This window comes from Callithrix jacchus, chromosome 7 (assembly GCF_049354715.1).
Source record: "Callithrix jacchus isolate 240 chromosome 7, calJac240_pri, whole genome shotgun sequence".
Lineage (NCBI taxonomy): Eukaryota > Metazoa > Chordata > Mammalia > Primates > Cebidae > Callithrix > Callithrix jacchus.
In genome coordinates this window covers 106786240-106801280 of record NC_133508.1, presented here as the reverse complement: position 1 = coordinate 106801280, position 15041 = coordinate 106786240, and the positions used below count along the sequence as shown (strand labels likewise).

The 15041-nt window shown below is 42.0% G+C and overlaps 1 protein-coding gene across 30 annotated transcripts in view; it reads right to left on the bottom strand.

Annotated features, from left to right (window-relative positions):
• Positions 1-3176, bottom strand: part of LRRC7 (leucine rich repeat containing 7) — a 597290-nt gene extending 594114 nt beyond the window's left edge. For 13 of the 30 annotated variants that reach the window (XM_035251845.3, XM_078332215.1, XM_078332225.1 and 10 more), the window contains exon 1: positions 1880-3176. Coding sequence is in view for 24 of the 30 variants with exons in the window: in XM_035251840.3 (XP_035107731.3) it covers positions 1880-1881 (2 nt within the window). In the remaining 6 variants the exon portion in view is untranslated. Of the gene's footprint in view, positions 1-1002; positions 1154-1577 lie in introns of those variants that run through there. The other 17 variants (XM_017974832.4, XM_035251846.3, XM_035251844.3 and 14 more) reach the window with 3 other exon arrangements.
• Positions 3177-15041: the final 11865 nt, after the last annotated feature.

Here is a 15041-nt window from a genome sequence, read left to right as displayed (position 1 = left end):
GGGCTGGAGAACTTTTCCACCGAATCTCCCAGAAGAAATGCCTCATTTCAATATAGGGGGTTGGCTGGAGCAAGGGGTGGCGGTGAAGTGTGGGCAGTTAAAAAAAAGGCAGAGGCGAAGCTTTCAAACCGTTCACGCATATCTACCTGTGCTTATTTTCCCTCTATTTCGCCTCCGATCAACTTTATTATTTTTTCCCCTTTTATAGGAGGACTTAAGCAATCGGGATGCTGAGCATCGCATAGGCTCAGGCTGGAACAAAGAAAATCGAGTTCCTAATACTGTATCTCTCCCGTTGGAGGGATCACGTGTCCTGCTTTCGCTGGAATGCACTCTTCTCGCCCACGCTATAAAAATCTCTATTGTGCTTAGAAATTTCGCTCAGGTTAGAATATGCTCACATAAAATTGCTTTTCATCCATCAGGAGAGCCACATTTAGACATATACAGATACAAATTTATTTACCTGCTGACCCGGTTACCACTGCAGGTAAATTCGATATGTTGAAAGAGTATTGGAAAAGTAATCAAAAAGAGCAGGTAGAGGACCCCTGTGTCTTACTGGTCCCCACCCCCATCGCTTTATTTTTTTTTAAAAAATAATTTCCTTTGAAGGAGAACTTCGAAAGGAACGTGGGAGTTGCAGATGGTTCCTTTCTGAAGCTGATTCCCGGGAGTTGGGAAAGTGACCTCTTCTTTTTCCTGCCTCGCGCTGCACCCTCTCGCCCAACCCGCTAGCTTTGTGACTTGATGGGGAAGAGACAGACAGGGAAGAGTGGGAGGAGAGGGCGGAGGCGGGTCCTTTATTCAGCCCTGATGGCCGAGAAGTAGTGTAAGGAAGCAATCTTGCAGCCATCTCCGTTATTACGAAGTCACACTATTTTAAAAGGCAATCTGTACAGTCCCCCAACCCCCGCCCCCATTCTTGACTGCAAACAGTAAGACTAAAGACCACCGGTAGCCAATCTAATAGCCCGCCGAGAGCCGGGGTGCCAAAATTACCTTAATGCTAATGTGCTTCCCTCCCTCCTTCCACGTAGGATCCAAAACACGTCCTGCATCCTTAATAACTCGGAGAGGAGGACGCAAGATCCTCAAGGGGATCCAGGGCTGGATTGGGAATAGGCAGGTTCACCAGCTTCTCGTGCCACACAAAGGAGATGTGTGGGCAGGAGTTGTCTAGCTGATGGGGAGGGAGGCAAGGTTCTTCCTGACTCCCAGGGAACGCGCTCCCCCACTTCTTTTCCTCCTCCGGTCTTTCATGCTCCTTAGTCCCCTCCATCCCCCCAAACCCCACCCTTCCCCTTTAATCCAATGATTTAAAAAAATCTTCTAATTCTATTTTTTTCAAACAGACAACAAGACATTGACACAACACCTTCCAAGATAAAGAGACAAGTGCGTCCTGCCACAAGTGTGTGTGAGTGTGAGTATGAGTGTATCACGACCAAACACGCGCTTCATCCCTCAGACACCTCTGGGAAAAAAAGCTGACTGGAGATATCCAAGATAATAACGAGGAGCTAAACCTAATTTCAGCTGAACCTATGGTCCCAGCACCAGCGCCCAACATTTACCTTTCCTTTTCGCAGTATGTAACCCTTTAAGGTCTCTTGCCAGCTCAATCTACTCGGTGCTCCCATGCACCCGCCCAGTTAGCACCCAATTTCCAAATGCTCTGCAACCTACCACATCATCGCCGCCTCCGCAGGCCACCGCACGAGCAGCTCCCCGCGAGCGTCGAAGCCTCCCGCCCTGCCAGCCCCCGCCCCCGGCCGGCCTCTGAGGTCCCACACCTCGCGCGCCTACAGTCGCTGCGGCCGCACGCGGCTGGGCCCCCGCAGCACCCTCCGAAGCGGAACTAGCGTGCCCTACTCACATCGCCGGCGGGAGAAACTGCCCATGAGGTTCCGGAGAGCGTAGCGGTGCAGCTGCCAACGGTTATTCCTTAAGTGTTCAGGTGTCCGCAGTGGAGTGGGCGCCAGGGTCCTCGAAGGAGGAGAGGAGGGGAGTAGAAGGTAGGAAGAACAGGAGACTGAGGGGAATCCGGAAGGTGCCACGTTAGACCATGATGCCGGTGCCCTTCAGGTGGACGGCTGGAGAGGTTCCCGCGGGAAGCGTCCGAGGGGAAGCCCGAAGCGCCAGCTGGGGAGGCAGGAGCGCGTCCACTCCCCAGCCTCTGCCTGCCCTGCGCGCCGCGCTAGCGACCGCGGCGGCGGCGGCGGCGGTGGCGGAGGCGCAGCTCCCACCCCACCCCCCAAAGGCTCCACAGACAATAAATCCTGGGCGGAGAAGAGACGATCAGGAAAGGCGAATCCTGCACCCAACTCCGTAACAACCCCTGCCGGTGACCGCGCCTGTGCCGGGCGAGGATCCCCAGGGGCCAGGGCGCAGCGGGCGTCTTGGAGGGGCTGAGCGCTCCGCGGCTGCAGGCGGCTGTGGCTGTGGCCCGAGTGGGCGGCTGCAGGTCCCGCCGGCGAGAACCCGCTGCACAGGGGCTGGGTGTCCGTAGCTTCAAGCCCGGTGTTCGCCCGGAGTGGGGTCTTCCTCGGTGCAGGGGCTCGGCGCACAGGTGCCAGGATTGGCAGGCGAGGAGGCGCTGCTCGTGGCTCTTGGCTGTGTCTCCCCGCTCTCCCCGCCCCCTCTCTTTTTTCCCAACCCCTTTTCCGACGAAACCAGCTGCAGCTGCTTCAAAGTGTGAAAAATGTCAAGGAGATTTTCCAGTGATAGGAGGGGGTAACCATGTTCACAGCCCTCGGCCCCTTTTTGAGGTCCTCGCCCCTCTGACCTCTACTCGGGCTCCCCCAAATTATGAGAAGAAAAATCCCAGTCCGGCGGAGAATAGAAACGCTAGCCTTCTCCCGGCTCAGTCACCACAGGCTGCTCCTCGAGAACCGGACGAGGAGCCGAGCTCTCAGGGTTCCTCTTGTCTCCCTTGTTGTTTGAGGCATGTGGCACGAATCTCAGCGCCGGGCTGAGCGCGGCCGCGGGCTCCTCCCGCTCGCGGGCCAGCCCCAGGCGCTCCGGCAGCGCGGCGCGGCGCGGTGTCCTGCAGCGCGGCCGCCTGGGCGGCAGAAGCGGCTCCCGGCCTGCGCGCCCTCACGCGCGCGCCTGCACCCGCACCAGCTCAGTGAGGCTGCGCTCGCGGCTCCTCAGGCAGCTGCTCCTGCTATCTCAGCAAAGAGGCGGCCGGGAGCGCCTCCTCGGGGTTTCCTCCCCCGCCCGCCTTGCCTGCTGCAGGTTGTTGACTGCCAAGGAGAAAAGTCTCTGCTTGTGCGTCAGTTCGCTTCTCATCAGTTATGGCAGCGACCCTTGTGCTTGCTCTCAAGTCGTCTCCTCATTCTGGGGTTGCGGCGACTACCCTGGAAGTGCACAAAAAGAGAAGGGGTTTCCCAACTTCCCTTCATCTATTCACCGCCCCTCCTCCTGCCATGAACATTCTCTGTCTCTGACTGACACACACACACACTCACTCATATACTCTCTTAAATAAAGGCACACACACTTTCTTCTCATACGCTTCTCTAAAGTGTCATAAGCAGCAAGATATGCTGATGAAACTAATACTATTTACACTGATTTTTTTTTTTTTTTGAGCCGGAGTTTCTCTCTTGTTGCCCAGTGCAATGGTGCAATCTCGCTCACCGCAACCTTCACTTCCCGGGTTCAAGCGATTCTCTGGCCTCAGCCTCCCGAGTAGTTAGGATTACAGGCGCGCACCACCACATCCGGCTAATTTTTTGTATTTTCAGTGGGGTGGGGAGTCACCATGTTGCCCAGGCTGATCTCGAACTCCTGACCTCAGGTGATCCACCTGCCTCAGCTTCCCAAAGTGCTGGGATTACAGGCGTGGGCCACCGTGCCCGGCCTATATTTACACTTTTATTCTCCACACACATCCGATGAATTAAAAATTGATATATTATGCTTGCATTCTTTTGTGGAATATAGGCTATGTGGTTTTTGTTTCTTTATTACAAGATAAACAATTTTGTCTTTAGTTCTCTAATCTCGAACACAGTCAAGACTGAACACAGCATTCAAATGCCACTCTGAGGTGTATGTAAGCTTGCAGTTTACCAAAAGAGAAAACACACATAATTGTATTCTTAGCTTTGGAATGCCAAAGTCTTCAAGGTCAAAAGACATCTTTCCTGGCTGCTAGAAATCGTCTAGAAAGAGACTTGAGAGACTGGCATTTAATGTGCAGAGGACATAGACAGGGATTATTGCCCACTTTATGTGTGCCATGGAGGTGGGCTGACTTTTAAGGACACCTTGCCAGTGCTTCACATCATCTGCATATAGAAAGGAAGAGGAGTAGGTTTTGAAAACCCAGATCATTTTTTATAGTATTACAAAACACCAAAAGAAAAGGTTCTGAAAAATGGCAAGGAAATGGAATAAAATTGTTAAAAGAATTTTTTGAATTGACCACTGTTGTGCTCTATTTTTTTCACCTACAATGTTGTCCTTGTAAACATTTTGCTACATCTCAGTGTCTCAGCTGGATAGAATGACATGAAATATTTTAGGGGCTGATTTAAAATCTATTGACAAAATAACCTAGCACAACAATTACACAATTATAGCAGTTCTATAAGGGTTTCCAGTTCTTTTGAATGCAATCAACACAGTACTTTCACATATATTCTTTCATTTAATCATTTCCTAAATCTGGGTGATGGATAATCTAATTCACACTTATAGAAAGTGCTTAAAGGCTCATCTCATAAGGGTATCTAGTTGCCCTGCACTTGAACCCAAAATTTCTTATTTTCACTTCCGACTTCATTCTTTTGTATCAAAATATTTGACAAAAATTCTTCTGTTTAAAATCACAGCCAATTATGAGTAACCGCAGAGCCTTGCAAACAGGTAGCATACAATGAAGTTACCTTCTGTGTGATAAGTGGCAGTAGTTTACTAAGTGAAAACAAACATATTCCTTTCCAATGGAGAAAAATATAATTTTTGGAATCCCAAATTAAAAACTGATGGTGCTGATATAACACATTTCAAATTACGTGTCTTCCTTTCCCCTTTATTTTGTGCCAGAATCTTGATTTGGGACCATAAAGATCAAATGGATAAAATATTTTAAATATTTTCAGATGTTCACCTAATGGCTATGGGTTTTAACAAACATGATTACAGCACTAAAAAGTAGGAGAAGGTATTCTTTTTAGAATAAGCTTTGAATACAATGGCTCCATTTTATTTGTAAGATTTTTGAATCTAACAAAATCTGGCCACCTTTACTATTTAAACAATGAGACATATTGAAGAGATTACAATGGTTTCATAGAATTTGGAACTATTGAAATGTAAATGCAGGTACTGTCTTTAAACTACAAGCTGCCTTGTCATCAACCCTCTGGAAATGCAGATGACTTTCTAAAAATTGGAGAAAGATGAATGCTAAATACCCTTTGGATGCTGTTCAAGCAGAGGTCCAACACTAAAAACGATCACCATTTAAAAAATTAGATCAAGGCAGTTTTAACAGATTTGCTGTTGATATTACATCTATAAATGGTTAGACATTAAGGCTATAAAATGTTGCAAGCTGTTAATCAACTTCTTTGAACAACACGCTACTAAAATCTTTGAAATGATAATGGTTCTTAGGATAAGTAAGGCTAACCTTATTTGAAAATAAAACTCATGTGATGATACTAAACAAAAAGATGTCAAATATCTTCTAATATTTCTCTTTGGATGCCTAAAATGTTACCCTTGTCTTAAAAGATATTCTCTTTGGCAATTACTCGTTAAAATCAAACTACTTATAGAGACTCAAAACTTTTAGTTTTGAGTTGTTAATACCTTAATAGGATGGGTTTAATTAGATTCTGGTAATTGGGAACATAGAAAACATTACAAAATTTTTATTTATGAAGATGAAGGTCCGAAAATCTCAGAGACAGTAGAGCTTAGTAAGACAGAATCAGTGTGAGTGGGGTGCCATAAGGGTAGAGAGTGATGCTTTGTTGTTAGTTTTTGAAAAGCCTGGTGGAGGTTCTGAATAGAAAATAGAGGTAGGTCATTAAGATTTTTCTTCAAACAAACTTTTTAGAGGGCTTTTACTATGAAATTGACCTCTCAAATTAACAATCTGTTCTAGCTAAAGAAAAGTCTTCTTTATTGTGGATTTCAATTCATTTGGATAATTATTTTTTAAACAGTAATTTGCCTGTTTAAGATGAAAAAATACAATGAACACTGATATACCCATCATGCCCACTGAGAAAGCATTATGGATATGACTGAAGCCTCCTCTCCCATACCTCTATCTCTGTCCACCCCCTTCCCCTATACACAAAAGGTAATCTCATTTCTAAATTTTATATTTATTTGTACATTTGAACATTTGTGCATTTTATACACTTTTAACTACTAACAATATTTTTTGTATTGCTTAGCATAGTTAAACCTCATGTAAATAATACAGTATGCATTCATTTGCAACTTGCTTTTGCTTTAAAAAAATAGCAACATTATGTAAATGAGAATGATTCATCTTCATGTATGTCACTCTGGTTGACTGATTTTTAATGTGGCATAATAGTTAATTGTATAAACTCATCATATTCACATTCTGATGACAGTTTTTACTATTATAAGTAATGCTGTTGGGAACATGTTTGTTTATATCTCTTTATGAATGTATATAAGAATATTTCTAGTTTATGTATCACCTAGGAGTGGATTTATGCTTTAGGATATAATATAGTCAATGCTAAATTGTTTTTTGCATGGCTTACAGTTTTATTAGGATTTGTAAGAGTTTTGGTTGGTTCACACCCTGGCAATACTTGGTATTATCAAATATTTTCATGTTGCCCAGGGGTCTAAGGGTTGAGAAATGATACTTTATTAAGTTTCACATTCACATTTGTTTGCTTATGAGGTTGAGCACCTTTTAATAGGTTTATTTGCCACTCACATTTCCAATATGAATTGCTTATTTATATATTTCACTAATTTTCATTGGGTTTTCTTGATTTGTATATCTGTGTCTTTATGTGTAGCCTTGATTCAAATCCTCTGCCAGTTGTATAACTTCTTTGGCTTTCAATTTTCATATGGTGTATTTTTGTGAAAAGAAGCTTTAATTGATAATGTTATCAATATTTTTCTTTATGGGATGTGCTTGTATCTAGTTGAAAAAATCTTTAATATCCCCATCCCAGGTTATGAATACATTTTTCTATATTGTATTCCAAAAGCTTTATCATTTTAATGTTTTACCTTTCAGACTCTAAACCATCTGAAATTGATTCTCTGTATGGCGTGAGGTAGGGATTAATTTTTCTTTTCTACTTTCTTCTCCATGGAATGAGTGCTTGCACCACTGCATAGTGTATCATATATCAGTTCATTGGTTTATTTTTGGGATATGCAATTTGTTCTTTATATTCTATGCAAATTGGGAAAACTAAAAAAGCTGTCCTGATTACTCAAGCTTTATAATCAGTATTGGTACCTAGGGAGACCAAGGAGCCTCATCTTATTCTTCAAAATGTTTGACTATCCTTCATCCTTTTTTGTATTATAAATTTTTAAGCATGATGGAAATTCATAATAGCTTTAAAAATTTTTCTCACACCACAAATTTTACAAAAACAGATTATTTCACAAGATCTTGTTCTGTGTGGTGTTACAACAAATTAGCAATTCTGTCTCACAAGAACTTCAGACTAAATTTATCATGCCAATACTTCATCAGAAAGTTCATCTTGATGAAACCTGAGTAAAAAGACTAGTCAAGAATGAAATACATCTTTAAAAACTACATAGATAACTTCACCACCACATTACTGTATAAAAATATACTGAGAAAGTCTCTGCCATCTCTAGGTGATTTTATAGGTATATAAAAATTTTAAATGTTTCTTACTCATTCTAAAATGGATATTACATAGTTAAAGCATGCTAGAGATTTCCTAATTTTATATTGTGTTATTATATTAAGAAATTGCAGGCTCTTTTTTTTTAAATTTTTATTGCATTTTAGGTTTTGGGGTACATGTGCAGAACATGCAAGACAGTTGCATAGGTACACACATGGCAGTGTGTTTTGCTTCCTTTCTCCCCTTCACCCACATTTGGCATTTCTCCCCAGGCTATCCCTCCCCAGCTCCCCCCCACCCGCTGGCCCTCCCCTTTTCCCCCCAATAGACCCCAGTGTTTAATACTCCCCTCCCTGTGTCCATGTGTTCTCATTTTTCATCACCCGCCTATGAGTGAGAATATGCAGTATTTCATTTTCTGTTCTTGTGTCAGTTTGCTGAGAATGATGTTCTACAGATTCATCCATGTCCCTACAAATGACACGAACTCATCATTTCTGCTTGCTGCATAATATTCCATTGGTGTATATGTGCCACATTTTCCCAATCCAGTCTATCATCAATGGACATTTGGGTTGGTTCCAGGTCTTTGCTATTGTAAACAGTGCTGCAATGAACATTCATGTGCATGTGTCCTTATAGTAGAACGATTTATAGTCCTTTGGATATATATCCAGTAATGGGATTGCTGGGTCAAATGGAATTTCTATTTCTAAGGCCTTGAGGAATCGCCACACTGTCTTCCACAATGGTTGAACTAATTTACACTCCCACCAACAGTGTAAAAGTGTTCCTTTTTCTCCCCATCCTCTCCAGCATCTGCTCTTAATTTTTTTCTTTTTTAAGTTTCAGGATACATGTGCAGGATGTGCAGGTTTGTTACATAGGTAAATGTGTGCTACAGTAATTTGCTGCACCTATCAATCCATCACCAAAGTAATAAGACCAGCATGCACTAGTCATTTTTCCTGATGCTCTATCTCCTGCCCCCAGCATGCCCCTGTGTGTGTTGTCCACCTTCCTGTGTCCATGTGTTCTCATCATTCAGCTCCCACTTAAAAATGAGAAGATGCAGTGTTTGGTTTTCTGTTCCTGTGTTAGTTTGCTGAATAATGGCTTCCAGCTCCATCCATGTCCCTGCAAAGGACATGATCTCATTCATTTTTATGGCTGCATAGTTTTCCATGGTGTATATGTACCACATTTTCTTTATTCATTCTATCATTGATGGGCATTTGGGTTGATTTCATGCCTTCAGTATTATGAGTAGTACTGCAATGAACATAAATATGTACATATCTTTTTTTGTTTGTTTGTTTTTGAGATGAGTCTCACTCTGCCACCCAGGCTGGAGTGCAGTGGTGTGATCTTGGCTCACTGCAACCTCTGCCTCTCAGGTTCAAGTGATTCTCCTGCTTCAGCCTCACAAGTAGCTGGGACTACAGGCATGCACCACCACACCTGGCTAATTTTTGTATTTTTAGCAGAGACAGGGTTTCACCATATTAGTCAGGCTGGTCTTGAACTGCTGACCTCATGATCTGCCCACTTCAGTCTCCCAAAGTGCTGGGATTACAGGTGTGAGCCACCAAACCTGGCCTGGATGTATCTTTATAATAGAGTGATTTATGTTCTTTTGGGTATATACCCAGTAATGAGATAGCTATGTCAAATGGCATTTCTGGTTCTAAATCTTTGAGGAATTGCCACACTGTCTTCCGCAATGGTAGAACAAATTTACATTCTCACCAACAGTGTAAACGCATTCCTATTTCTCTGCAACCTCAGCAGCATCCATTGTTTCTTGACTTTAATAATTGCCATTTTGACTGAGATGTTATCTTATCGTGGTTTTGATTTGCATTTCTTTAAAGATAAGTGCTGTTGAGTTTTTTTTTCAGGTTTGTTGGCCAAATGAATGTCTTCTTTTGAGATGTGTCTGTTCATGTTCCTTGCCCACTTTTTATTAGGGTTGTATGCTTTTTTCTTGTAAATTGTTTAACTTTCTTATAGATTCTGAGTATTAGCCCTTTGTCAGATAGACAGATTGAAATAAAAACTGTCATCCTGCAGGTTGTCTGCTTACTCTGATTATAGTTTCTTTTGCTGTGAAGAAGCTCTTTAGTTTAATTAAATCCCATTTATCAATTTTTGCTTTTATTTCCACTGCTTTTGGTGTTTTCATCAGGAAATCTTTGCCCATGCCTAAAGCCTGAAGGGCATTGCCTAGATTTTTCTCTAGAATTTTTATAGTTTTGGGTTTTAGATTTAAGTCTTTAATACATCTTGAGTTAATTTTTTATAAGGTGTAAGGAAGGGGTCCAGTTTAAATTTTCTGCATATGGCAAGTTCTCCCAGCACCATTTATTAAATAGGGAATCCTTTGCCCATTGCTTGTTTTTGTCAGGTTGGTCAAAGATTAGGTGGTTGTAGATGAGCAGTTTTACTTTGGAGTTCTCTATTGTGTTACATTGGTCTATGTGTCTGTTTTTGTACCAGTACTGTGCTGTTTTGGTCACTGTAGACTTGTAGTATTGTTTGAAGTCAGGTAGTGTGATGCCTCCAGCTGTGTTCCTTTTGCTTAGGAGTGTGTTGACGATTTTTTGGTTTCATGTGAATTAAATTTTTTTTTTTTTTTTGAGACGGAGTTTTGCTCCTGTTACCCAGGCTGGAGTGCAATGGCACGATCTCGGCTTACTGCAACCTCCGCCTCCTGGGTTCAGGCAATTCTCCTGCCTCAGCCTCCTGAGTAGCTGGGATTACAGACACGTGCCACCATGCCCAGCTAATTTTTTGTATTTTTAGTAGAGACGGGGTTTCACCATGCTGACCAGGATGGTCTCCATCTGTTGACCTCGTGATCCACCGGCCTCGGCCTCCCAAAGTGCTGGAATTACAGGCTTGAGCCACCACACCTGGCCTAAAATTTTTTTTTAATGAAGAATATCAATGGTTGTTTAATAGGAATAGCATTGAATCTTTAAATTGCTCTGTGCAGTATGGCCATTTTCACAATATCGATTCTTCCTATCCATCAGCATGGAATGTTTTTTCCTTTATTTGTGTCCACTTTGATTTCTTGGAGCAGTGGTTTGCAGTTCTCTTCAAGAAGTTCTTCACTTCCCTTGTTAGTTGTATTTCTAGGTATTTCATTCTCTTTTTAGCAATTGTGAATGGGATTTCATTTGTAATTTGATTCTCTTCTTGCCTGGTTTTGGTGTACAGGAATGCTTATGATTTTTGCAGTTTGATTTTGCATCCCGAGACTTTGCTTAAGTTGCTTATCAGCTTAAGAAGCTTTTTGGCTGAGATGATGAGGTTTTCTATATATAGAATCATATCATATGCGAACAAAGACAATTTGACTTTCTATCTTCTTATTTGAATACCCTTTTAATTTCTCTTGCTTGATTGTGCTGGCCAGAATTTCTTTTTTTTTTTTTGAGACGACGTTTCGCTCTTGTTACTCAGGCTGGAGTGCAATGGTGCGATCTCGGCTCATGGCAACCTCCGCCTCCTGGGTTCAGGCAATTCTCCTGCCTTAGCCTCCTGAGTAGCTGGGATTACAGGCACGCGCCACTGTGCCCAGCTAATTTTTTGTATTTTTAGTAGAGAAGGGGTTTCACCATATTGACCAGGATAGTCTCGGTCTCTTGACCTCGTGATCCACCTGCCTCAGCCTCCCAAAGTGCCAGAATTTCTAATAGTATGTTAAATAGGAGTGGTAAGAAAGGGCATCCTTGTCTTCTCCTGGTTTTCAAGGGGAATGCTTCCAGATTTTGCCCATTCAGTATGATATTGGTTGTGGGTTTGTCATAGATGATTCTTATTATTTTGACGTATGTTCCTTCAATACCTAGCTTATTGAGAGTTTTAACATGAAGGAATGTTGAATTTTATTGAAGGCCTTTTTGCATCTATTGAGATAGGCATGTGGTTTTTGTCTTTATGTTTATGTGACAAATCATATTTATTGATTTGTGTATGTTGAACCAAACTTGTGTCCTGAGGATGAAGCCAACTTGCCTGTGGTAAATAAGCTTTTTGATGTGCTGCTGGATTTGATTTGTAGCACATCAAACATCATAATTTTTTGAGAATATTTGGATCAGTGTTAATCAGGGATATTGACCTGAAATTTTCCTTTTTTGTGTTGTATCTTTGCCTGGTTTTGGTATCAGGATGATGCTGGCCTTATAAAATGAGTTACGGAGGAGTACCTCCTTTTCAATTGTTTGGAATAGTTTCAGAAGAAATGGTACCAGCTCCTCTTTGTACCTCTGGTAGAATTCAGCTGTAAATCTGTTTAGTCCTGGGCTTTTTTTTTTTGGTTGGTAGGCTATTTATTACTGCCTTAATTTTAGAACTCTTTAGAACTCTTTCTGTCTCTATCATCTGTCTAATATTGACAGTGGGATGTTAAAGTCTTCCACTATCATTGTCTGAGAGTCTGTCTCTTTGTAGATCTCTAAGAACTTGCTTTATGAATCTGGGTGCTCCTGTATTGGCTGCATATATATTTAGTTTAGCTCTTCTTGTTGAATTGACCCTTTACCATTATGTAATGCCCTTCTTTGTTGTTTTGATTTTTGTTTGTTTAAAGTCTGTTTTGTCATATACTAGGATCACAATGCCTGTTTTTTACTGCTTTTCATTTGCTTGGTAAATCCCCCTCCATCCCTTTATTTTGAGCCTATGTGTGCCTTTTCACGTGAGATGGGTCTCTTGAATCCAGCACACTAAAAGTCTTGACTGTCAGCCTGCCATTCTGTGTCCCATTAAAATTTAAGTTTAATATTGTTATGTGGTAATTTGATCCTGTCATCATGATGCAGCTGGTTATGTTGCAGACTTGTTTATGTAGTTACTTCATAGTGCCACTGGTCTGTGAACTTAAGTGTGTTTTTGTAGTGTCTGGTAATGGTTTTTTCTTTCCATATTTTGTGTCTCCTTCAGCTGCCCTTGCAAGGCAGACATGGTAGTAATTAATTCCCTCAGAATTTGATTGTCTGAAAAGGATTTTATTACTCCTTATGAAGCTTAGTTTGGCTGAATATGAAATTCTTGAGTGGAAAATTCTTTTCTTAAAAATTTGAAATATTGGCTTCCGCTCTCTTATAGCTTGCAGGGTTTGTGCTTAGAGGCCTGCTGGTAGTCTGATGGGCTTCCCTTTGTAGGTGACCTGGCCTTTCTCTCTGGCTGCCTTTAACTTTTTTCCTTCATTTCTCAAACTTGGAGAATCTGATCATGTAGTATCTTGGGGTTGATCTTCTCATGGAGTATCTCACTGAAGCTTTCATATTTTCTGAATTTGAATGTTGGCCTGTCTTGCTAGTTTGGAGAATTTCTCCTGGATGATATCCTGGATTGTGCTTTCCAACTTGGTTCTGTTCTCCCTCTTTCAGGTACCCCAGTCAACTGTAGTTTGTCTTTTTACATAATCCCACATTTCTTGGAGGGTTGTTTTTTCCTTTTTTAATACTTTTTTCTCTAATCTTGTCTGTCTGTCTTATTTCATCAAGGTAGTCTTCAAGCTCTGAGATTCTTTTCTCCACTTGGTCTATTTGGCAATTGACCCAATTGCATTGTGAAGTTCTCATGTTTTCTAGCTTTATCAGGTCATTTATGTTCCTCATTAAGCTGGTTATTCTGATTACCAGCTGTGATAATGTTTTATCATGGTTCTTAACTTCTTTGCATTGGGTTAGAACATGCTCCTTTAGCTTAGCAAAGTTCATTATTACCCACATTCTTAAACCTATTTCTGTCAATTCATCCAACTCAGCCCCAGGTGAGTTCTGTTGCTGGAGAGATGTGATCATTTGGAGAAGAGGCGCTGTGGCTTTCTGAATTTTCAGTGTTTTTGCATTGATTTTCTTTTCTCCTCTTTATGGGCTTATTGACCTTCAATCTTTGAGGCTACTGACCTTTGCTTGGGGTTTTTATGTGGCGTCTTTTGTGTTGATGTTGTTGTTGTTGCTTTCTGTTAATTTTTCTTTTAACAGTCAGGCCCCTCTTCTGTAGGGCTCTGTGGTTTGCTGGGGAACCTCTGAAGACCCTATTCACCTAGGTATGTCCCACACCTGGAGGTATCACTAGTGGAAACACCTTCCTTGATTGTGGGAGGGAGCTGCCCTTGCCCCATGCCACACCCAGGTGGGCTATCACCCCACCCTACTTTTCCTCATTCTCTGTGGGGCTTGCCAACTGCCTATGAATCCCAATGAGAGAATTTGGATACCTCAGCTGAAGGTGCAGGATTCACTCGCCGTTTTTGCTCTTCTCAGTGAGAGCTGCAGACCACAGCTGCTTCTACTTGGTCATCATGGCCCCTCCAGCCCCTTCCAAAATTTAATACATTATTGTTATTTTGAAAAGTTAGGAATTATTAAAAAAAAATGATGGGGAATTGAATTGATGTTTTCTTCTCACAAAAGTCTTTCTTTCTTTTTCTTTTGAGACAGAGTCTTGCTCTGTCACCCAGGCTGGAGCGCACTGGCACAGTCTCAGCTCACTGCAACCTCCGTCTCCCGGGTTCAAGCGATTCTTCTGCCTTAGCCTCCCCAGTAGCTGGGACTACAGGCGTGTGCCAAACGCCTGGCTAATTTTTTGTATTTTTAGTAGAGGCGGGGTTTCACCATGTTGGCCAGGATGGTCTCCATCTCCTGACCTCGTGATCTGCCTGCCTAGGCCCCCCAAAGTGCTGGGATTACAGGTGTGAGACACCACGCCCGACCACAAAAGTCTTTCTTAATGACAGCTATAAATTACTGAAGAAATTCCAGTGATCTGCATATGTATCAATACGAATTATACTGCGGACCAGAATTCAGAAGACTACATGTACTGAGAATTCAGAGCATACACAACACTCCCTTTCCTTAAGGTAATCCTTTAATCCAAGACTCTGTACATTTTTAATATTAAATTGTTTTTGTGCTAACTCAGTTAGTACAGACACACCAGACATCTTTTCTTAGCGGTTGGGGGAAAATAATACTTACTGCTTTTCTTTTCTGCTTTGTGTTTGTCAAACCTTCAGATGCATTACTGAAAAATTAGCAATAATTATTTCTAATGGTTCTACTTTTTCCAGTCACTGCTGGAGTGATACCTTGAGATGGAAAATATTGTGGTGTCACATTGGTCCATTTATAATTGCCTTCTTTCATAACTCAAGCCTTC